Source organism: Tursiops truncatus, chromosome 3 (assembly GCF_011762595.2).
Source record: "Tursiops truncatus isolate mTurTru1 chromosome 3, mTurTru1.mat.Y, whole genome shotgun sequence".
Classification (NCBI taxonomy): domain Eukaryota; kingdom Metazoa; phylum Chordata; class Mammalia; order Artiodactyla; family Delphinidae; genus Tursiops; species Tursiops truncatus.
This window is the reverse complement of record NC_047036.1, coordinates 27,606,111-27,630,772: the sequence shown is the minus strand read 5'-3', so window position 1 is coordinate 27,630,772 and position 24,662 is coordinate 27,606,111. Positions and strand designations below refer to the sequence as shown.

Below are 24,662 nucleotides of genomic sequence, written 5' to 3'. Positions count from 1 at the left end.
TGCCTTTGGGTAAGTTTTCAGAAATCAAAAGTTTGGTTAAGTCAATAAGTAAATTCAGTAGACAAACTGCTTTCCACTGTGCTGTGCTAGGTTTTTTTTTTGGTCGGTGGGGAGGGGCATGGAATTAATCTAATTCTTACTCTGCCACTGACTTACAGCCTTTCAGGCAGGTTCCTGGGTGTCAGCTTCCTCTCTTGTAAGAGATGGAATAATAATTACAGCCTTGTAAATCTCACAGCCCTATAAATCTCGCAGGGCTCATATTCACAGGGTATCACACAGAATAATGGCTTTGAAGCCCTTTGAAATCCAGGAAACATTATGTAGTCCCCATCTTCAAGAAACCTACTTTAGGGTCAGAGATGTAAGACAGACGAATGCGAAACAGTCAGCACAGACTCCTGGACAGTCCAAGTTCAAGAACCAATATTTGGTGGTTAACTTAAAATGTCATTGGAAAGGAAGGCTAAAAATGGAGCAGTTTGGTAAAACTACAGATTTTTTTCAAAATATCAAGAAATTTAGTGTTAGGTAGCAACTATGTGTGGTTTGCAGCTGCTAAGACTGATGACATAGTCTTTACCATGAATCCTGAGAAATAACTGTCTTGTTAGATTTCCCCGGAAGGCAATCTAGCTGCCTGTGCCCTACAGAGCCTGGAGGGACCACTAGGGAGGGGGACCTGCCACGGCGTCCATGTGTGTATCAGCACCATGCTACAGGACTCCCCTAACTCTTTGGAAATGGTATCTCCCCACCTTTGGTTAACTACCCATCTTTAAATTTCATAAAAGGTCCTGGATCTGTATACATGTGTGAGTATGTTATTGTCTAGTTTTTAATCTGAGTCCATCTGACACAGGCAAGAAAATGGAGCTTAGGATGCCTGAGTGAAGCTATGTGGCTATATGGATGTAAAGGGAAAGGCTCATATCATTAAATTAATAGATTCCCAAAAAAACGTAAACAGTTTACATTAATTTAATAGCATCAAACCCTAGGGAATATAATATTACTATCTTTTTAAAAGAATTAGGTGATCCGTTTAAATCATTGCACTCTTTGTGGATCTACTATCCAACAGTCATAGCCCAGAGAGACTTCAGTTTTACTATTTCGTGGTTTGCATTTTCAGTTTGTGAAGGGTAAATGGTTAGTCCTGAGCCTTAGGTGGTCTCCCGGAGATACATATTTCCATGGGAAACTAAAATTGCACAGAAACCTTATACAAAGATAGAGAACGATTTTAGCTGCACAGGTCAGTTTCTACTGGGCCTGTCCTGATTTGCCATAAACCTTAGCATGAGAACCAACACATCTTTCCACCAAACTAGACTAACAGCTGTCTCTCTTTCCCAGTGTTCTGTTTCCTGTGGTGGCGGAGTGCGGATTCGCAGTGTCACGTGTGCCAAGAACCACAATGAGCCCTGCGACGTGACAAGGAAACCCAATAGCCGAGCTCTATGTGGTCTCCAGCAGTGCCCATCTAGCCGGAGAATTCTAAAACCCAACAGAGGCACAATTTCCAATGGGAAAAAGCTACCAACAACTGACCCCTTCAAGCCCATCCCTCCAACTACACCCAGTCCTAGGATGCTGACTACGCCCACAGTGCCTGAGCCTATGAGCACAAGTGCTCTGACGATTCACAGCCCTGGTCCTACCACAGCCTCCAAAGAAGGAGACCTGGATGGGAAACAGTGGCAGAATAGTTCAACCCAAACTGAACTGGACTCCCATTATGTCATTTCCACTGGAAGTACTTCCCATCCCATCCTCAATTCCTGGTCTTTGAGTACCCAGCCAAATGAAGAGAATGTCTCCAGTCCAGACACTGGTCCTATCTCAGAGGGAGACCTTGTAGTCACAACAATGAGTGGTTCTGATTTGTCAACCTCCAGCAATCCTGTGACATGGCAGGTGACTCCATTTTATAATCCCTTGACCAAAGAGCCAGAAATGGAGATTCACAGTGGCTCAGGGGAAGACCGTGAACAACCTGAGAACAAAGATGAGAACAACTCTGTGACATGGACCCAGATCAGAGTACCTGGAAGTGATGCTCCAGTGGAAAGAAGTACAGAAATGCCACTTGGACCTCCACCAACACCTTATCTTAGAGGGGCATCCCTGTGGCCACCCTTCAGCACAGTGTCGGAAGGACTGGTGCCCAGCCAAAGGCCCACCACTCTCAAAAATGGTGCACCCAGAGCTGAGGGGATGGTCACTGAAAAGCCAGCTAACACTCCACTCCCTCCGGGAGGAGACCACCAGCCAGCATACTCAGAAAAGCCAGTAAACCATCACCCCCAAGAACTTCCAAGCAACATGAATCTAACACAGAGTTCCGGACCAGTCCTGACGGAGGAAGACGCAACCAGTCTGATTGCTGAAGGGTTTTTGCTGAATGCCTCGGATTACAAGCAGCTCTCCACGGGCCGCAGCCCCGTGTACTGGACTGTTGGAAACTGGAGCGAGGTAAGAGTTCTATTTCTTACCCAGGCCTGATTCTATATGGAAATTAGCTAGGGGTGTTGCATTCCTGTGCAGATTTCAAAATGGACTTGTGTAAAACATAGTCTAATGTACAAAAAAGTGAAGCAATCAGGTCCACGCCCTCACCTCCCTCTTCACCTCCTTAGCTCCAAAAATGAAAGAAAAAAAAAATCCAGGGAAGGAGAAAAAATGTAGTGAGAGTGAAAAGAACCTAGAACTAAATCAGGAGACCTGAGTTAGCCAGCTGTGTGACAGTGGAGAATTCAGTCTGTCTCTCTGAGCCTGCTTTTGATCTACAGAACAGTGGAACTAGTGTAGATCACCACTCCTCTCCAGTGTCCCTTCCAGCTACAAATTGTAATGATGTTGTGAAGAGGGACCACTGGAAGGACATGGGTTCATATTTCATTCAGAAAGCCAGTGTTGAGACTCTGGTTTAAACCTGTCAAGCAATCACAATTGGAATGGAAATTTAAGACAAATTTCTTTAAAAGAATTCTATAGCTCACTGTATCAAGCATTTCTTTTCTTTTTGGACTCAGTGTTTGCCTGCATTAAAAAAAAATTCTTTTTGGCTTATTAAAAGGATTAGAAGACAGAGGAAGAAGAAAATAAACATGATGACAAAGTGTTGGTCCCTGTTTTCGGGTTTGAGGAATTTGGCTAGATATTTGTTTGTTCATTTCTAGAACTAATTACATCCTCTGAAGCAACAAAATCATTTCTCACCCACTTGAATTTCAAATGCACAGTATTTGAACTTGTTAAAAATAACTTGACAATGCAAAAGAGGACTTTGTGGCAAAATGATCACATGTTGATGTCATTCAGCATTTTTGATGACAATGCATGACTCATCTCTCTAGCTAAAAAGAAGTGTTAACAGCTAATATAAAATAACAATATATTTCATTTATGAAGCATGTTAATTTCCAAACCACTTCCATATGTAGTCTACTATTTTCTCTTTTTGACAGTCCTGGGGAGTAGGTAGGGTCTTGTTTATACCAATTTATGTAGAGAAAAACTAAGATTTTTAACAGGTAAGTAACTTGTCTATGGACATGTCCGTTGGATGATGAATCTTCTAAAACTTTCTGCTCTTATCTGCTGTCTCTCTAGTGAATTTCAGTACGAATCGGCAATTTAGCTATATAAAATTCTTTTGTATGAATTAATCAGCATCATTGGTCCTGAAATTGACTATAGTGGCAAAAAAAAATAGGTATATTCAAACTTCCAAAATTTTTTGTTTGCATTTGAACTATGTTTCACATTGATTTACTTTAAGTTCTAAAGTGAAATCACATTCATTTCATTTTCTGTCAATGGAGGGGCATCTTATTATCCCCATTTGGAAGTAAAGAATCCAGGTTCAGGAGGAGAAAAGATTTTCATGCTTAAGAGTAATCCAATTTGTTGAGAAAAAGGAGAGGAGTTGGTCTCATGATCCCTGACATATTAGTCAGGTTTCTTTCCATTAGGAAAGTCCTAATGGGCTCTTAATGATGAGGAGGATGTTGACAATGAACATCTATCAAGTGTGTGCCATGCTTTATAGCATGATTTTATGCTAATTCACATGCATTTATATGAATGCGTGAATCCTCACCACAGCCCAAGGAGATTGGTAATATTGCCCCCCATTGTAGAGATAAGGAAACTGGAACTGAATGGTGAAGTAGCTAGCCAGAATCACCAGACTTCATAGCCTATGATCCATTGCTTTGCAAATCAGAAAACATCACCAGTCCCTCTACCTTCTGCTATTTTTGTTTCTTCTTTGGTCATATGACATAAAAACAATGCCATTTATGTGGTGACCCTGGGTAGACAGATGAGAAAAATCACATAGTTCACAAGAAGGTACTTAAAATAACATTGAGGGCTCCATGGTTACTTTTGAGTTCACAGGGGCAAATGGTGCCTATAATGTCACTGCAGTGGGTTCAGCCTAGATATTTTGAAATACAAATGTTCTGTTTAGGTTTTATGAATGATATCCTTTTAAGTAGTACCACCCAAAGGTATCTTTCTTTCCAAAAGCTTGGGGCATCCCTTAAGGACAGATAAATAGTCTTATTGTTCTGCATCCAGGAAAGCAGTCTGGACAGTGTGTCCATACTCAAAGACAAAAAGAACAAGTTATGGAAACTGAGGCTACTTAGTTAATTTGTAGGATTTTGTTAATTAGCCAATGGAGATGAAGTCTGAAAGTACCTACCATTAAAGACCCTGTGAGCCTTGAGAAGAATACAAGCTAGGTCAAACAGAGTGTGAAAGTGTAGATGATAAAAGGCATATATATGGGATCAGTATTAGAATAAAGTATGAATGACATGTGTACAGTATGTGTATGTAATTAGAAATCACACACACACACAGAGGCTAGGCTGTTGTTAACAAATAGAGCCAAACAAGTTATGGTTCACCAGAAATTGATTTCTCACTCAGCATAATAATACAAGGTGATTCCATGTCTGCAATGGTGGTAGTAGAAAATGATGCTGGGAATCCAGTCTGAAAATGGCTCTGCCATCCTCCTGTCTTCAAATTTGCCCTGGGGTCATGATCCTAGTCACAGTCAGAAAGGGAAAAGAGCACAGAGGCACTCCCATGGGAGGTTTTATGGGCCAAGCCTAGAAGGGGCACTTATCAATTCTGCTCACATTCCATTGTCTAGAACTCAGTCATATGACCAAACCAAATAGCAAGGTGGATGGAAAATGTAATCTAATTGTATACCCAGGAAGAAGAGGAAAAAGGATTGTAGTGAGTATCTAGCAGTCTCTAACACTGAATGACATGGCCCACTGTGTGTTTTAGGTAGCTCATTCTGGAAGCAGTGAGGACGAGGGATTTGATGAGTCCAGATGTAGTCTAGATGAGGAATGAGAACTAGGACAAGAATGCTTGGGATGTTTTTGTGCCAGTACCATACTGTCTGGATTACTGTAGCTTTGTAGTATAGTCTGAAGTCAGGGAGCCTGATTCCTCCAACTCTGTTTTTCGTTCTCAAGGTTGCTTTGGCTATTCGGGGTCTTTTGTGTTTCCATATAAATTGTGAAATTTTTTGTTCTAGTTCTGTGAAAAATGCCAGTGGTAGTTTGATAGGGATTGCATTGAATCTGTAGATTGCTTTGGGTAGTAGAGTCATTTTCACAATGTTGATTCTTCCAATCCAAGAACATGGTATATCTCTCCATCTATTTGTATCATCTTTAATTTCTTTCATCAGTGTCTTATAATTTTCTGCATACAGGTCTTTTGTCTCCTTAGGTAGGTTTATTCCTAGATATTTTATTCTTTTTATTGCAATGGTAAATGGGAGTGTTTTCTTGATTTCACTTTCAGATTTTTCATCATTAGTGTATAGGAATGCCAGAGATTTCTGTGCATTAATTTTGTATCCTGCTACTTTACCAAATTCATTGATTAGCTCTAGTAGTTTTCTGGTAGCATCTTTAGGATTCTCTGTGTATAGTATCATGTCATCTGCAAACAGTGACAGCTTTACTTCTTCTTTTCCAATTTGGATTCATTTTATTTCCTCTTCTTCTCTGATTGCTGTGGCTAAAACTTCCAAAACTATGTTGAATAAGAGTGGTGAGAGACAGTATGGAGGTTCCTTAAAAACTACAAATAGAACTACCATATGACCCAGCAATCCCACTACTGGGCATATACCCTGAGAAAACCATAATTCAAAAAGCATCATGTACCAAAATGTTCATTGCAGCTCTGTTTACAATAGCCCAGAGATGGAAACAACCTAAGTGTCCATCATCAGATGAATGGATAAAGAAGATGTGGCACATATATACAATGGAATATTACTCAGCCATAAAAAGAAACGAAATTGAGCTATTTGTAATGAGGTGGATAGACCTAGAGTCTGTCATACAGAGTGAAGTAAGTCAGAAAGAGAAAGACATATACCGTATGCTAACACATATATATGGAATTTAAGAAAAAAAAATGTCATGAAGAACCTAGTGGTAAGACAGGAATAAAGACACAGACCTACTAGAGAATGGACTTGAGGATATGGGGAGGGGGAAGGGTAAGCTGTGACAAAGCGAGAGAGAGGCATGGACATATATACACTACCAAACGTGAGGTAGCTAGCTAGTGGGGAGCAGCCGCATAGCACAGGGAGATCAGCTCGGTCCTTTGTGACCACCTGGACGGGTGGGATAGGGAAGGTGGGAGGGAGGGGGATGCAAGAGGGAAGAGATATGGGAACATATGTATATGTATAACTGATTCACTTTATTATAAAGCAGAAACTAACACACCATTGTAAAGCAATTATACTCCAATAGAGATGTAAAAAAGTAAATAAATAAAATGACAAGCTTTAAAAAAAAGAATGCTTGGGATGAAGAAGGGAAGATAAATTCACAAGTCACTGAGAACTTAAAATCAGCAGGATTTTGTGGGGAATTGAATGTGTGGTATGAAGAGGAGAGAGGAGAGGAGGAGTCTGTCATGACTCTTCTGTTGGAATCTTGGGTGTCTGTTAGGTGATGCTCCTATAAACTGAGATATAGTACAATGTATGGAAAGAGTAAGTTTCAAAAGAGACAGAGAAAGGAAGGATGATGAGTTTAGTTTCAGATCAAGTTTAGTTGATAAGACCTGTGGGATATCCAAAGGATAACCAGCAGATGTTTGTGTGTATGGGTCTGAGGTTCTTGAGAGAGGTGAAAACTGGAGATAAAATTTGGTAGCCATGATCGATAGGTAGAAGTTAGAACCTTGGAAGTGAATGAGGTCACCCAAGCACAGCCTGTAGGCCGCAAAGAGTGGTCCAGGGTTGGGACACTGGAAAACACCAACATTTTAAGGAGCTGGCTGACAATGAGATTCCATGTGAAAGACTGTTAAGGAACAGTCTAATATTTAAGGCTTAAATCAAGAAATATGGTGCCACAGACGTCTAGGGACATGAAGACTGACAGTGGCCCTAATGGATCTTACAATTAGAAGGTCACTGGTGACTTTGGGGAGAACATTTATAGTGTTGAGATGGAAGGAGACACCAAAGTGCAGCCCAAAGGAGACACCCTTTTGGAGGCTATCACAGTTCTCAGATGGGACAGTCCCCACATTAGGACTGTTAATAAAGATGGACAGCTCTTCTCAGTCCACAAATTCATACAAAAGTTTCATTAAAAAGTAGCTTTAGGGACTTCCCTGGTGGCGCAGTGGTTGAGAGTCTTCCTGCCGATGCAGGGGACACGGGTTCGTGCCCCGGTCCGGGAGGATCCTGCATGCCGCGGAGCGGCTGGGCCCGTGAGCCATGGCCGCTGAGCCTGCGCGTCCGGAGCCTGTGCTCCGCAACGGGAGAGGTCACAGCAGTGAGAGGCCTGAGTACCGCCAAAAAAAAAAAAAAAAAAAAGTAGCTTTAGGATGACCCAGAAATTAGTTTCCTTTCCCATACTCTTATGTAAATGTGTTTTAATGCATTTGTCCTGAGGATATTTAATACATGTGAATTAATTGATAAATGTTAATTGATCTAACGAGAAGTTACTATATCCAAATAAACTAAACCTAAATAAACGTACCTATCAACCCTGATGACTGTTTGAGCCCAGAGGTTAACGGATGCATTTTGATTTTGATCAAGATACAAAAATTAACTCTATCTCATGTCATATCTTTGACTTTGACAGAAATAAAGTCTCTTATTGAATACATCATAGCTCACCAAAAATTTGGCAACCGTGGTGGAGTCATTGAGAGCTATTAATTCTAGGCAGTTTGGCTGGAAAGGGGGAATTGGCCCAGATTGCAGAGGTTTGTAAAGCTACAAGGATATTACAAGAACAGAGCTCCACGTTTGGCAGGAGTCCCCTTCATGACAGGGCTTCGTGCCTGCTCCCTTTCTGCATCTTTTGAGACAAAATGTTTAATACACAGAACTGTCTGAGAGGATCAGGATTCAGAATGAAAACTTTGGGTTTTGAGTTTCCCACTCTGCCCTGATTTTTTATTCTACCCGTATCTGAAGTTGCTTCTTTAGGATTGTCCCTCCCTATAATGGCATCGCTGGCCCCTCAGTCACCACCCCTTAGGAACCCCAGGATCACCACTGGTTTCAGTCTTCCCTTGTCCTACTAGAAAAACCCTGACAGTTTTTCACGTCTGTGTCATCTCATCATTTCTGTCATCTCCTCTTCATTTCCTGTCAGTTTAGGCTCAGGAGTTTCCAATCTAACAGTGGGAGGCATCTGGAAAAGAGTAGGGATGGTTTCGTTTGTTACAATGATGGGGGATGGGGGCTGCTACCAGCATTCAGTGTCTGAGAGCCAAAGACAATGAGGGTCCTGTGACATTGAGGGAAGTCCAAAATACCAATAGTGCCCCAATAGTTAAGAATGGAGAACCCTAGGACTCTTCCCTTTACCTTTACTGGTCTGGGCACTTCCAATCTCTCCCCTCCCCAATGCTTTCCATGCATCGTCACGAGACATGTAAGACTGCCATATTACTCTTCTGAGCGGAATTTTCTAATCATTCCAAACTCCTGATCACAAATCATTAATGTCTCTCCATTACGTACCAGATAAAATCCACTCTAATATCCAACAGCCTTCAGGTCCTCGAATAATTCCGCTTTCAACATACTGCCTCCTATGACGTCATCCTTCGTAAGCTTCACCAAATCGAAACTACTCAGTTTCCACTAAACCTTCTGCTCGTCTCAGTTCAATGCCTTTGTTTACGCTGTTTCCTCTGCCTGGAACTTCCTTCTCTTTGTCCTCTGTCCTTTTACGTTCTACCTGTGCTTCAGTATCAAGCTTTGAGCTTCTTCTTCCATAAAGCCTTTCCTGCTCTTTAAGATTGGAAGTATTGTCATTTCTAAAGTTCCTTAGCATTGGATCTGAAATTTCTCTCTGTGTGTCCTCCCTGTCTGTCCTGTGTTGAAGGGGTGTTCATGTCCCCCAGCATACACAGCATGTTCCTCTAACTACCTGTGATTTTGAAAATTACTAAAGAATTGATATAAAAACCGAGTTAACACTGTAAATAGACATAAATCTAGAAAGCAGATGTTCTGGGTTTGAGTATTGGCTCCATCATTTACTAACTGTATGTTCTCACTGCACCCATTTCCTCATCTTTAAAATGAGGATGATGACGATGCCTGATTCATAAGGTTGTTATGAGATAAAAGGAATAACTATATGTAGGAGAGTGTCAGGCACATAGGAAGTACTCAGTAAGCATTGGCTTTGATATCTGTTTATAAGAGAAAATGTAGGTGCTTCACAGTATGCATGGGTGTGGATCTCATTTTGACAGAAGGTCACCTCTCGTCAAATTGCCTCATCATTCAGTCGGATCCCTTGGGCCAGTCAGTGAAATGTATGCTGTGCAGTCCTGTAAATGGAAGTGACAGTAAAATTTTCCACAGCCTTTCACAGCAGTTTTCGCAGGATTCTGATGTAGCGCTGCACATCATTTCCAGTTCTGACCACCCCCAAACCTGCTCCTTGACCTGGTAAATCGGTTGTCACAGGGTCACTAGCTGTAACGAGGGAGAAAGTTCCCAGAACAAGCAGGTTGTCCCTTCTGCCTCCTTAGGGTCCTCCTCTCTTCTCTGACCGCCCCACCACCACCACACTCCTAATTTGAAACTAACTTAAGAGACAATCAGTGGAATCCCCTTTTACTTACTGCGTTCCACGGACATCCTCCTGTCAGCTTCACCTTTGGACTCATTTGCTGTCTAAATAGAAATTGTCAAAAAGGAATTAAACAAATGTCTACTCACAACATCTGAATCTAACAGGACTAGATTCAGAGCTCCAGAGGCATGTGTTTATTTACAACATATATATGGAACAAAGAACTGTAGACATCACTTGTGATGTACCAGGTCATCAGTAGCCTGGGAATTTGGTCTCACTAGCTCCTGTCCTGGGTTTGGGGCAAACATCATGTTTTTCTCCATGTCGTAATGTGAAATTAACGTTGTACGGTCTGTGTGACCTTAAGCATGACTGCTAAGCTCTCTGGGCCCCGGAAATCTGGAAAGTGGGACTCATAACGCTGACCTTGCAGGTATGCTATGTTTAATAGGTAACGTTTGTAGAGCACTCACTTTGTGTGTGAATTACCTCTGTTGTTCTCACAGCAACTTAATAAATGAGGTCTTAATGTTATCACCAGTTTCACATGTTAGGGAAGTTAGGAAACTGCGAAAGATTGCACAATTAGTCAACTGCAGAGTTATAATTGTATCCTGAGTCTCAGAGGTTAGAGAAAATATAGGAAAGGTACCTGTTGTGTAGTTGTATCAGTTGTCCATTGCCACAATAACGCTATATAACAACCAACCACAAAATCTCAGTAAACATTAATTTTTGTCCATGAGTTTCTGGGTCAGCTAGGAATATCTGCGGACCCGGGCTGAGCTTAGCTGACCTCAGCTTGGCTTGTCATGCATTTGCTGAAGGGTCAGCTGAAGGCTGGCTGGTCTGAGATGGGCTCGGCTGGGTCACCCAGCTGGGTTTCACATGATCTCTCATCCTCCAGCAGGCTAGCCCAGTTTTATTCTCATGGCAGAGACGAGGGTCCAAGAGAGAACCAGAACAAGCAAGGCCTCTTGAGAACTGACACAACGGCACCCATGCAATTTCTTGGCAAAAGAAAGTTGCAAGAACAGTCCTGATTCAGCAGCTGGGGAAATACATTCCACCATATGATGAGAGGAGCTGTGAAGTCCATTGGAAAGAGCACGGGTGTGAACAATTGGGCCACTAGTGCAATCAATCTATTCACTTCAGCTGTTATTATCTCTAATGTGTGTATATATATGTATATTATATATATACACACATAATATAGTACAGAGGAAAAAAGCTAGGAACTTATGAGAGATTCAAATCCAATCCTAAAGAATTTTAAGGAGAAGAGTTGACCTCCATACATGAGCCAGGTGAAAAAATGTTGACCGAGGCTATTTTCTGCTCTTCCCTTTCTATGAGCAGCATTGGTGAAATGCGGCAGTATGCCTGCAGCTCACCCCCTTCCCCAGGCCTTCACACCAGGATACTTTTTTTTTTTAACATCTTTATTGGAGTATAATTGCTTTACAAGGGTGTGTTAGTTTCTGCTTTATAACAAAGTGAATCAGTTATGCATATACATATGTTCCCATATCTCTTCCCTCTTGCGTCTCCCTCCCTCCCACCCTCCCTATCCCACCCCTCTAGGTGGTCACAAAGCACCGAGCTGATCTCCCTGTGCTATGCGGCTGCTTCCCACTAGCTATCTATTTTACGTTTTGTAGTGTATATATTCCATGCCTCTCTCTTGCTTTGTCCCAGCTTACCCTTCCCCCTCCCCATATCCTCAAGTCCATTCTCTAGTAGGTCTGTGTCTTTATTCCCGGCTTGCCCCTAGGTTCTTCATGACCATTTTTTTTTATATGTTCCATATGTATGGGGTAGCATACGGTATTTGTTTTTCTCTTTCTGACTTACTTCACTCTGTATGACAGCCTCTAGGTCTATCCACCAGGATACTTTTTAAAGGGAAGCACATCTCTATTTGCACTGGGTTTTCCTCCCACAGACAAATCAGGGATTTGCAAGCCTGGCTGCTTATTAGAATCACCTGGGATTTGTTTCTTAAATACTCCTGCCTGAGCCCTACCCACAGGCGTTCAGATTATTTGGGGTTGGAGCCTCAGCGCTGGTTTGTTCAAAAGCTCTGCAGGCCATTTTAGTGAGTAGCCGAGATTGAGGACCCCACCCCCCGACTCCAGGGTGGGGTGGGGTGTGTCTGAGAAAGCGGCCCTGAGCCTCTTCTCTCTCCTCCCCTCCACCCCGCACCCCCGGCAGTGTTCCACCACGTGTGGCCTGGGGGCCTACTGGCGGAGCGCGCAGTGCAGCACCTAAGTGGATTCCGACTGCGCTGCCCTGCAGAGGCCTGACCCTGCTAAGAGGTACCACCTCCGTCCCTGCGCTGGCTGGAAAGTGGGAAACTGGAGCAAGGTAACTGATCAGGCTCAGCAGTGTTGGGGGTGTCGGGGGGCGGGGAGGGACTTATATGAGGTCATTTGCTAAAGCAGGTTTCCTTCCTCCCTTCCTGCCTCCTTTCTGCCCTTTGCTTTGATAAACTGGTGAATGCGTAAATCAGGTGTTACCATAGGCCTGCTTCAAGTTACACAATAGCCTGAGAACAAACAGTTTTCAGTAGCCCACAAGTTTGTATCTGCCTGTCTTCCCTTACCAGATAAACTGAGAAAAAAAAAATTAATTTGTGTAATGAATTGCTTGTCCAGCATGCAACACTATTTCTAAATTGCTTAAGTTTAGCATTATGATTAATAATGATACATTAGCACAAGTGTAATTAAATCATCGTTCAGCAGCTGCTCACAAAGCAAGTATAACATTGAATCTGTCAGACTCAAAATGAAAAGAAAACGGAAACATAAAGACACATTTGGTCTTTAAAAGTATATGTCCTGGGCTTCCCTGCTGGCGCAGTGGTTGAGAGTCCACCTGCCAATGCAGGGGACGCGCGTTCGTGCCCCGGTCCGGGAAGATCCCACATGCCGCGGAGCGGCTGGGCCCGTGAGCCATGGCCGCTGAGCCTGCGCGTCCGGAGCCTGTGCTCCGCAACGGGAGAGGCCACAACAGTGAGAGGCCCGCGTACCGCAAGAAAACAAAAGTGTATGTCCTATATTGATCTTTCGGAAGTGCAATTTTCCTGTCCTTGCTAATCTAGCTGTGGTTACTCATTTTTCTGTGCTGCCTGCATAGTCCCTCGTGAAAGGCTTTATCAGGTTTTAGGATTAGTCAGGCTTGGTTCTTCTGGGCACCAATCAGGCCCGACCTGCCTGTCACCCTGATGGGGCTGAGCCGGCCCCTGGGGGATACAGATGCAGCCAGGTCGTAGAGACATTGGTCAGAGGTGGGGTTAAGAGCTGCTTGGCAGAAGGGGTGCGAGGTATGAGCTGTGCCTACACCTTCTGTTTGTGAAGCGCACCCACCTGTAAGACACCCTGCAGGCTCCTGTCTTCTCTCTGGGGAGCCAGTTTCCCTTGATGGCCTTGACACAGAAGGGACAAGAGCTACCCAGAAATGTGGGGAGGCTGGCATCCCCTCTAGATGGTTAGCGCCCTCATCTTGTAGAAAGCTCACGTCCCCAGACAAGCAGGGCCATGAGGTGTCCCACTGGATGTCTCTGGTTCTCCTGGCAGACTTAACTGACAGGAGTGTGGAATGTCATTTATCTGCATTAGGCCCCTTTTCCCAAAGAAAGGCTGTGATCTTCGGCAAGAGAGAGAAAGTAGTGCGACTCCCTGAGAAAATCACCACGCATTTCTCTGATGCCTGCCAACCCCCCTTTTTCTGTTTTCATACCATTTTTCTTTCAGGAACAAATGCTGGTTCTTTTTTCTTTCTCTTCCAACTCATAACAAACTCAAGATCAAAAAAGGACTAAATGTCTGGCTACAAGTTCTCTTCCATATCCAGAAGAATCTCAAGCAACATTTCTATCCCTGACCTTGCCAAATGTTGACCAAGTCCTGAACTTCCACTTTCCCATCACTGGGACTAATCCTTTCCTTGGAAATTACATGGCTCATAGAAAGGACAGATGTGTGAAATAGCTCACACTTTTAAAAAGGTCCCTCCACTGTAAAATTCTAGGAATTCTAGCTGATATAAAAGCCTGCATGGGAGATCCGGTAGCTCTTCTCTGGGGTCAGACCCCCTAAAGAAAGCCCTGCTCTGCCAGCTCATCCCTTCCGTGTCTGTCTCTGGGTCTCTTCTCTCTCATGGCCGGGAGGCTTGTAGATGTATTTATTAACCCCTGTAGACTCCTGGTGTTTTGTAGAAGCTGTCTCTGACACATCACCAAGTTCTTCCAGAATGTGGTAACCACCCATCTAAACTCAGACCCTCAAAGTTACTCCATTCCTATCAGTAAGGAAAATATCTCCTCTCTCAGGATAATAGATAAACCTTATGTCAAAGACACTGTTTAACTACTGATAGTCAATTGCCCTGACTTCTGTTTTTTCTATCATTGGGGACATTGAATACATGACTTCCATTTTTCCTAGGAATGTTGATTTAAATTTTATCTCAAATTTTTGGTGACTGAATGATACAGCTTTTGGACTACCACGTTATTAACCAGTTCATATGCATGTCTAAAGTCCAAATCATACACTAGGAAAGATTTGAAGGCCTCCTTAGTTTCACTGTTCTACCGGGACTCTTAAACTTACTCAGTGGCCAACCTCCAAACCCTAGAGTAGGAAAATAGACCCCCTGGTTTTGCCTTTAACTATCCAGAGGGTTTAGATTCTGCCAACTTGATGGTTTACCTTTTCACAAATACTTTCTCCGAGGGAAGAATTCTAATTTGATCGTGAATCTTTCTGCATTATCCCACTGACCACTACCCCGTCCAGAGGCACTTTAATCTTGTAGGACTAAGGGTCTTCTGCAGCCTCCCTTGAACCCGCAGGGATCACACCAGAGGCCCCGGGTTACTCAGCAGCAACTCCCCACTGCTGGCTGAATTGTAGCTGTTTAACGGGCTTCTGTTCCGAGCACCACTCATCTCCATGATGGAGCCCTGACGCAACTGCTGTGGACATTTTCTCATACATGTGGCAGTGCAATGAGCCTGTACATTCAGATCTTTACCTTTAAAAAGTCTAGAAGTTGTTTTTTTTTTTTGGAATGGCTTCTTCTTCTTCATGCATTGATCTGTCTGAAACAAATTCCAGGGCATAGTCCTCACGTTTGTCCCCGAGGTGTACCTGAGAAAACGCAGTTCTGCAGAATTGAATCCTGGAAGCAGCACTGGGCCCGGGATCAGACACATCTGGGTTGGCAGCTCCACTTTGTCACCGGCATAGAACGCTGGTCCTCTCTTCCAACCTCTTAGGAGCTTCAGTATTCTAAAGAAATGAAGTGGATCCTATGGCGTCTACTAATCTCATAAAGTTGTACAGATCAAAAGAGTGTGTGTGCAACAACTTTGTAAATGGTAAAAGACTGTTCAGATGAAGCCTTGGGCAAACTTTGAGCTCTGGGTAAAGGTTAGGAGTAGTTCTCAGGCGTTTGCTAACTTCTGGCTTCCTGGACTTGGCGCAGGGGTGTTGTGGAAAGGTGGCAGTGGAGTAAGTCCTGTCCGTCCATCAGGTCTCCACTCCCCAGGACTAAGCAGACAAGGTGAACCATGAGCTTTGGAGGACTTGACCTACCTTGCCTCCTGGCCCTCGCCAAATATCACCAAGTGCCCGACACCGCACAAGAATTCTAGGTAAACAGTTTTATTTTTATCCAATAAACGACCTTCTTTATAATTCCCACTGAGGAAATGAAGGCTTGGAGAGTTTAAGTCACTAACACATGATCAGCTAGTACTAATACTCTCAGTTCTGAGAAACCGTCAACTGGGGGATGGGTCATCAATTTAATGACAGCCTTTCAGAAAGAAAGGAGACACTACACAGTAAATATGTACATCAGTTGTAAGACACATGCCAATTACAGAACATTAAAATTTGCATAAGAAAAGAAGTGATTCTTGTGCTGGAAGAAATGCTGTAAGTGACAAAGATGAACTTGAAAAACCTTCACCTGGGTTTGAAACCAAAGCTATGCATCCTCACAGCCCCACACACTTCCTGATTGAACGTTTTGCCTGTACCTCCTGCAGTTTTGTAAACTTTATTATCTTTCTTAGAATGATAATAACTTTTTGTAGTTAAGTCTGACAGATCTTGATTATTTCTGAAATGAATCAAAGATTTTTACGTTTCCTTGGAATGCCCTGTCTTCCCACCTAGGTAGTGTTGCAATTTTATTTTAGCAGTAGCTGACCTTATTACCTGTAGCTTTTTTTTGGAAAATACAAGTGGCAGCCATTTCTTATGGCCTTGAGTTTCATAATATTCAGTGCTACCTTTTTTTTAGATCTGAACTTTTACAAATGAATAAAATAGAGAAAGAGCCCCGTCTTGCTAAATACAGTCCCTGACTCTCATACATAACGTGTTCCCAGAAACATACATCAAAGCCCGATGTGCAAAAGTCAAAACAGAACTGCACGTTATAGGGGAGCGTTTGTGCCCAGAAAGCAAAAACTGACCAGCTGGAAGGTGAATAATACACTCAAAATCACTGCATTTATTTTCTCTTGATATACTTTGTTGTACATCTAAACTGTTACCCACTCTTGGAAGCCCCAAGTGTTTTAGATGAAGGAATCCACAAGTAGAGAAAAGAACAGCAATCAAATGGAAACCTTTAGGACCACAGAAAGCATGAAGTCAAGACGACTCTAGCTGAGGACTGATGTCCAGACCGTGAGGCCCTATCATGGCCCCTGCCCATCTCTCTTTGTCCACCCCTTCCCACTGCTCTAGCATTCTGATGGACATGTTCCTGAACAAGCCTTATTGCTTCATGGCACTGCACCCGTATATGCCATTACCCCCACTTTGAATGTCCCCTGCGCTATTTTGCCTGCTGAGTGAGCATCTACTCATCTTACATGATTCAGCTCAAGCTTTGGCTCCTCTATTCAAGCCCTGCCTGGCTTCTTCAGGTGAAGTTGACCGCCTCCTCCTTTGTTCCCTCACTAGATCATGAACGACTTTTGACATATAATCTTTATGACTTCTACTCATTACATGACTTCTTCCTTCTGCTAGATTGGGATACAGGAGCTGGAATATAGTTAAGTGCCCAATAACAGGGAGGAAGTGAAGTGGGAATGGGGTGGGGGGAAGACGGACAGATGAATTTGGGTGCTGTTCAACACAGAATTTTGGAATGAATTATTTGATCTTAAGGGTCTTGTGAATCTGTTTAACATAAGGAAAGGAACAGAAAAGAATTATTTCCATATCCTGGTTTAGTACTTGGAGAGCAAGAAAGTATTCTGAAATCAAAGCAGAATGCAAGTCCAGTGATCCCAGACACATATCACTCTAGAATGCTGGGAGAAGTTAACCATCCAGCTTATCCTCCTTTTAATACCGATGGAGAAACAGAGGCTTAGACAGGTAAAGTCACGTAGCCACTTGGTGTCAGGGTCGTACTTGAATGCCATCTGCTGACCTCCCAATCCCACGTTGGTTAACTTTATTATACTCATCTGAACACTTGGTAGCAGTCTAACGTGGAAAGTGTGTCAGGATGACTCCATAAATCAGAATCAACACAAGGAAGAAATGGTTGTGATTTCATTTTCTCTCTGCCAGGGGCTCCTGTAAGCTAAGAGGAATTTTCTTTCTAACTCAGTCTGGTTTGCTGATCACATCAGTTAAACAGACTGGTGTGAGAAGCAGAAAATGGTTAGGCCTGTTTGGACACAACTGGGCATTAGCCAGTCTTTCCATTCTCCTCAGTCTGGCTCCTGTCCTCAGTCTGGTCCACAGACTCCAGGTTAGGAAAACTTGAATACAAATAACCCTCCTTTAGGGCAATAAGAAAATGAATATGATAATTGGCATTCAGCAAACAAAGGCAAAACAGTTATATCCTGCCACTTCACTCCTGCTAACTGAATCAGAGGCCCTTCTGAAAATGAAACAGAAGAGTTACAGATTTCGTATCTTCCCTTATTATTTACTTCACCATATTAATAAACTTCATTTCCCACTGAATGTGAATGTACTCTTTGACAAAAAGGTAATGCAAATTTCAAAAATCTAGGAATAACAGATAGTAGCAACAAATGAAAAATAAGAAAACAAAACCCCATTGTACACTTATGTCTTAGAAAATTCCTCTTCCTAATAAAGAGCCCTCTTGTTTTAACCATGGATTATTTCCTGGAAATCTGTTTGTCAGACAAATGGCTGCTTTGTGTGGAAATTATTAGCATGCTTCTGCATTTGTTCTGTGGCTGATTTTATTTTATTTTTTAACATCTTTATTGGAGTATAATTGCTTTACAATGGTGTGTTAGTTTCTGCCTTATAACAAAATGAATCAACTATACATATACATATATCCCCATATTTCCTCCCTCTTGCATCTCCCTCCCACCTCCCTATCCCACCCCTCTAGGTGGTCACAAAGCACCAAGATGATCTCCCTGTGCAGTGCGGCTGCTTCCCACTAGCTATTTTACATTTGGTAGTGTATATAACTCCATGCCACTCTCTTACTTCGTCACAGCTTACCTTTCCCCCTCCCCATGTCCTCAAGTCCATTCTCTACGTCTGCGTCTTTATTCCTGTCCTGCCCCTAGGTTCATCAGAACGCTTTTTTTTTTTTCTAGATACCATATATATGTATGAGCATACGGTATTTGTTTTTCTCTTTCTGCTTTAAATTCACTCTGTATGACAGACTCTAGGCCCATACACCTCACTACAAATAACTAAATTTCGTTTCTTTTTATGGCTGAGTAATATTCTATTGTATATATGTCCACATCTTCTTTATCCGTTCATCTGCCGATGGACACTTAGGTTGCTTCCATATCCTGGCTATTGTAAATAGAGCTGCAATGAACATTGTGGTACATGACTCTTTTTGAATTATGGTTTCCTCAGGGTATATGCCCAGTAGTGGGATTGCTGGGTCGTATGGTAGTTCTATTTTTAGTTTTTTAAGGAACCTCCATACTGTTCTCCATAGTGGCTGTATCAATTTACATTCCCACCAGCAGTGCAAGAGGGTTCCCTTTTCTCCACACCCTCTCCAGCATTTATTGTTTGTAGCTTTTTTGATGATGGCCATTCTGACTGGTGTGAGGTGGTACCTCATTGTAATTTTGATTTGAATTTTTCTAATGATTAGTGATGTTGAGCATTCTTTCATGTGTTTGTTGGCAATCTGTATATCTTCTTTGGAGAAATGTCTATTTTGGTCTTCTGCCCATTTTTGGATTGGGTTGTTTGTTTTTTTGATATTGGGTTGCATGAGCTGCTTGTAAGTTTTGGAGGTTAATCCTTTGTCAGTTGCTTCACTTGCAAATATTTTCTCCCATTCTGAGCATTGTCTTTTGGTCTTGTTTATGGTTTCCTTTGCTGTGCAAAAGCTTTTAAGTTTCATTAGATCCCATTTGTTTATTTTTATTTTTATATCCATCTCTTTCTTTCTTTTTTTTTTTTCTGTACCCGGGCCTCTCACTGTTGTGGCCTCTCCCGTTGAGTAGCACAGGCTCCGGACGTGCAGGTTCAGCAGCTATGGCTCACGGGCCCAGCCGCTCCGTGGCATGTGGAATCTTCCCGGACCGGGGCACAAACCCGTGTCCCCTGCATTGGCAGACAGACTCTCAACCACTGCGCCACCAGGGAAGCCCTATATCCATTTCTTTAGGAGGTGGTTTGAAAAGGATTTTGCTGTGATTTATGTCATAGAGCATTCTGCCTATGTTTTCCTCTAAGAGTTTTATAGTGTCTGGCCTTACATTTAAGTCTTTAATCCATTTGGAGTTTATTTTTGTGTATGGTGTTAGGGAGTGTTCTAATTTCATTCTTTTACATGTAGCTGTCCAGTTTTCCCAGCACCACTTACTGAAGAGGCTGTCTTTTCTCCATTGTATATTCTTGCCTCCTTTATCAAAAATAAGGTAAACATATGTGTGTGGGGTTATCTCTGGGCTTTCTATCCTGTTCCATTGATCTATATTTCTGTTTTTGTGCCAGTACCATACTGTCTTTATTACTGTAGCTTTGTAGTATAGTATGAAGTCTGGGAACCTGATTCCTCCAGCTACGTTTTTCTTTCTCAAGATTGCTTTGGCTATTCGGGGTCTTGTGTTTCCACACAAGTTGTGAAATTTTTTGTTCTAGTTCTGTGAAAAATGCCATTGGTCATATGATAGGGATTGCATTGACTCTGTAGATTGCTTTGGGTAGTATAGACATTTCACAATGTTGATTCTTCCAATCCAAGAACATGGTATATCTCTCCATCTATTTGTATCATCTTTAATTTCTTTCATGAGTGTCTTATAGTTTTCTGCATACAGGTCTTTTGTCTCCTTAGGTAGGTTTTCTCCTAGGTATTTTATTCTTTTTGTTGCAATGGTAAATGAGAGTGTTTCCTTAATTTCTCTTTCAGATTTTTCATCATTAGTGTGTAGGAATGCAAGAGGTTTCTGTGCATTAATTTTGTATCCTTCTACTTTACCAAATTCATTGATTAGCTCTAGTAGTTTTCTGGTAGCATCTTTAGGATTCTCTATGTATAGTATCATGTCATCTGCAAACAGTGACAGCTTTACTTCTTCTTTTCCGATTTGGATTCCATTTATTTCTTTTTCTTCTCTGATTGCTGTGGCTAAAACTTCCAAAACTATATTGAATAATAATGGTGAGAGTGGACAACCTTGTCTTGTTCCTGATCTTAGTGGAAATGGTTTCCATTTTTCATCATTGAGAGTGATGTTGGCTGTGGTTTTGTCATATATGGCCTTTATTACGTTGAGGTAAGTTCCCTCTATGCCTACTTTCAGGAGGGTTTTTTTAAATCATAAATGGGTGTTGAATTTTGTCAAAAGCTTTTTCTGCATCTATGAGGTGATCATATGGTTTTTCTCCAATTTGTTAATATGGTTTATCACATTGATTGATTTGCGTATATTGAAGAATCCTTGCATTCCTGGAATAAACCCTACTTGATCATGGTGTATGATCCTTTTAATGTGCTGTTGGATTCTGTTTGCTAGTATTTTGTTGAGGATTTTTGCATCTATGTTCATCAGTGATATTGGCCTGTAGTTTTCTTTCTTTGTGACATCTTTGTCTGGTTTTGGTATCAGGGTGATGGTGGCCTCGTAGATTGAGTTTGGAAGTGTTCCTCCCTCTGCCATATTTTGGAAGAGTTTGAGAAGGATAGGTGTTATCTCTTCTCTAAATGTTTGATAGAATTCACCTGGCAAGCCATCTGGTCCTGGGCTTTTGTTTGTTGGAAGACTTTTATTCACATTTTCAATTTCAGTGCTTTTGATTCGTCTGTTTATATTTTCTCTTTCTTCCTGGCTCAGTCTTGGAAGGTTGTGCTTTTCTAAGAATTTGTGCATTTCTTCCAGGTTGTCCATTTTATTGGCATATAGTTGCTTGTAGTAATCTCTCATGATCCTTTGTATTTCTGTAGTGTCAGTTGTTACTTCTCCTTTTTCATTTCTAATTCTATTGATTTGAGTCTTCTCCCTCTTTTTCTTGATGAGTCTGGGTAATGGTTTATCAATTTTGTTTATCTTCTCAAGGAACCAGCTTTTAGTTTTGTTGATCTTTGCTATTGTTTCCTTCATTTATTTCTGATCTGATCTTTACGATTTCTTTCCTTTTGCGAACTTTGGGGTTTTTTTGTTCTTTCTCTAATTGCTCTAGGTGTAAGGTTAGGGTGTTCATTTGAGATGTTTCTTGTACCTTGAGGTAGAATTGTATTGCCATAAACTTCCCTCTTAGAACTGCTTTTGCTGCATCCCATAGGTTTTGGGTCATCGTGTTTTCATTGTCATTTGTTTCTAGGTATTTTTTGATTTCCTCTTTGGTTTCTTCAGTGATCTCTTGGTTATTAAGTTGTATATTGTTTAGCCTCCATGTGTTTGTATTTTTTACAGGTTGTTTCCTGTAATTGATGTCTAGTCTCATAGCGTTGTGGTCGGAAAAGATACTTGATATGATTTCAATTTTCTTAAATTTACCAAGGCTTTATTTGTGACCCAAAGTATGATCTATACTGGAGAATGTTCCATGAGCACTTGAGAAGAAGGTGTATTCTGTTGTTTTTGGATGGAATGTCCTATAAATATCAATTAAGTCCATCTTGTTTAATGTATCATTTAAAGCTTGTGTTTCCTTATTTATTTTCATTTTGGATGATCTCTCCATTGGTGAAAGTGGGGTGTTAAAGTCCCCAGTATGATTGTGTTACTGTCGATTTCCTCTTTTATGGCTCTTAGAATTTGCGTTATGTATTGAGGTGCTCCTATGTTGGCTGCATAAACATTTACAATTATTATATCTTCTTCTTGGATCGATCCCTTGATCATTATGTCTTTGTCTCTTGTAATAGTCTTTATTTTAAAGTCTATTTTGTCTGATATGACAATTGCTACTCCACCTTTCTTTTGATTTCCATTTGCATGGAATATCTTTTTCCATCCCCTCACTTTCAGTTTGTATGTGTCCCTAGGTCTGAAGTGGGTCTCTTGTAGACAGCATATGTATGGGTCTTGTTTTTGTATCCATTCAGCCAATCCATGTCTGTTGGTTGGAGCATTTAATCCATTTACATTTAAGGTAATTTTCGATATGTATGTTCCTATTACCGTTTTCTTAATTGTTTTGGGTTTGTTATTGTAGTTCTGTTCCTTCTCTTGTGTTTCCTGCCTAGAGAAGTTCTTTTAGCATTTGTTGTATAGCTTGTTTGGTGGTGCTGAATTCTCTTAACTTTTGCTTGTCTGTAAAGGTTTTAATTTCTCCATCGAATCTGAATGAGATCCTTGCTGGGTAGAGTAATCTTGGTTGTAGGTTTTTCCCTTCCATCACTTTCAGTATGTCCTGCCACTCTCTTCTTGCTTGCAGAGTTTCTGCTGAAAGATCAGTTGTTAGCTTATAGGAATTCCCTTGTATGTTGTTTGTTGTTTTTCCCTTGCTGCTTTAAATATTTTTTCTTTGTATTTAATTTTTGATAGTTTGATTAATATGTGAATTGGCATGTTTCTCCTTGGATTTATCCTGTATGGGACTCTCTGCGCTTGATTGACTATTTCCTTTCCCATATTAGGGAAGTTTTCAACCATAATCGCTTCAGATATTTTCTCAGTCCCTTTCTTTTTCTCTTCGTCTTCTGGGACCCCTATAATTCGAATGTTGGTGCATTTAATGCTGTCCCAGATGTCTCTGAGATTGTCCTCAATTCTTTTCATTCTTTTTTTCTTTATTCTGCTCTGCAGTAGTTATTTCCACTATTTTATCTGCTAAGTCACTTATCTGTTCTTCTGCCTCAGTTATTCTGCTACTGATCCCTTCTAGAGAATTTTTAATTTCATTTATTGTGTTGTTCATCATTGTTTGTTTGCTCTTTAGTTTTTTTAGGTCCTTGTTAAACGTTTCTTGTATTTTCTCCATTCTATTTCCAATTTTAGCATCATCTTTACTCTCCCTATTCTGAATTCTTTTTCAGGTATACTGCCTCTTTCCTCTTCATTTGTTTGGTCTGGTGAGTTTTTACGTTGCTGCCTTATCTGCTGTGTGTTTCTCTGTTTTGTCATTTTGCTTAACCTACTGTGTTTGTGGTCTCCTTTTCACATTCTGCAGGTTCGTACTTCCCATTGTTTTTGGTGTCTTACCCCAGTGGTTAAGGTTGGTTCAGTGGGTTGTGTAGGCCTCCTGGTGGAGGGGACTAGTGCCTGTGTTCTGGTGGATGAGTCTGATCTTGTCTTTCTGTTGGGCAGCACCGCATCTTGTGGTGTGTTTTGGGGTGTCTGTGAACTGAGTATGATTTTAGGCAGCCTCTCTGCTAATAGGTGGGGTTTAGTTCCTTTCTTGCTGGTTGTTTGGCATAGGGTGTCCAGCACTGTAGTTTGCTTGTTGTTGAGTAGAGCTGGGTCTTAGCGTTGAGGTGGAGATCTTTGGGAGAGCTTTCGCCGTTTGATATTACGTGGAGCCGAGAGCTCTGGTGGACCAATGTCCTGAACTCGGCTCTCCCACTTCAGAGGCACAGGCCTGACCCCCAGTCGGAGCACCAAGACCCTGTCATCCACACGGTAGATCCGCAGTTGATCATAAAATGATATAACTCAGGAACAGCCAGATGAAAGGGATGCATAGGGCAAGGCACGGGGAATGGGAGCAGAGTTCCCATGCCCTCTTCAGGCACAACACTCTCCCAGCACCTTCTTGTGTTCACCAACCCAGAAGCTCCTGTTCTGTGACTGATTTTAAATTGGCAGTTACTTTTTTCTCTGTGTACTTACAGCATGGCAGGCAAATGAAGTTTTGAATTTGCTTTTGCGGGGGCTGTCTGGCAAGTGTTGCTTATTTCTGAGAAGCTAAACACACTTGATTTATGGTAGCATTAGAGCATCAATCTGCCCCCTTGTCATATGGGCCCACATCTTCTATGTTACAGCCCAAGGTTTGATGTCAGGTGACTTGTGCAATCTGCCTGGTGGCAGAAGGATGGGGATCAGTATTTTGG

At 41.8% G+C, this 24,662-nt stretch overlaps 1 protein-coding gene across 1 annotated transcript in view; it reads left to right on the top strand.

Moving 5' to 3' along the window:
- The window catches only part of ADAMTS12 (ADAM metallopeptidase with thrombospondin type 1 motif 12), a 374,445-nt gene that overhangs the window by 304,989 nt on the left and 44,794 nt on the right, over positions 1-24,662 (top strand). The window contains exon 19 of the mRNA XM_033852779.2: positions 1,360-2,478. Within this exon, the coding sequence (XP_033708670.1) occupies positions 1,360-2,478 (1,119 nt within the window). The remainder of the gene's footprint in view (positions 1-1,359; positions 2,479-24,662) is intronic.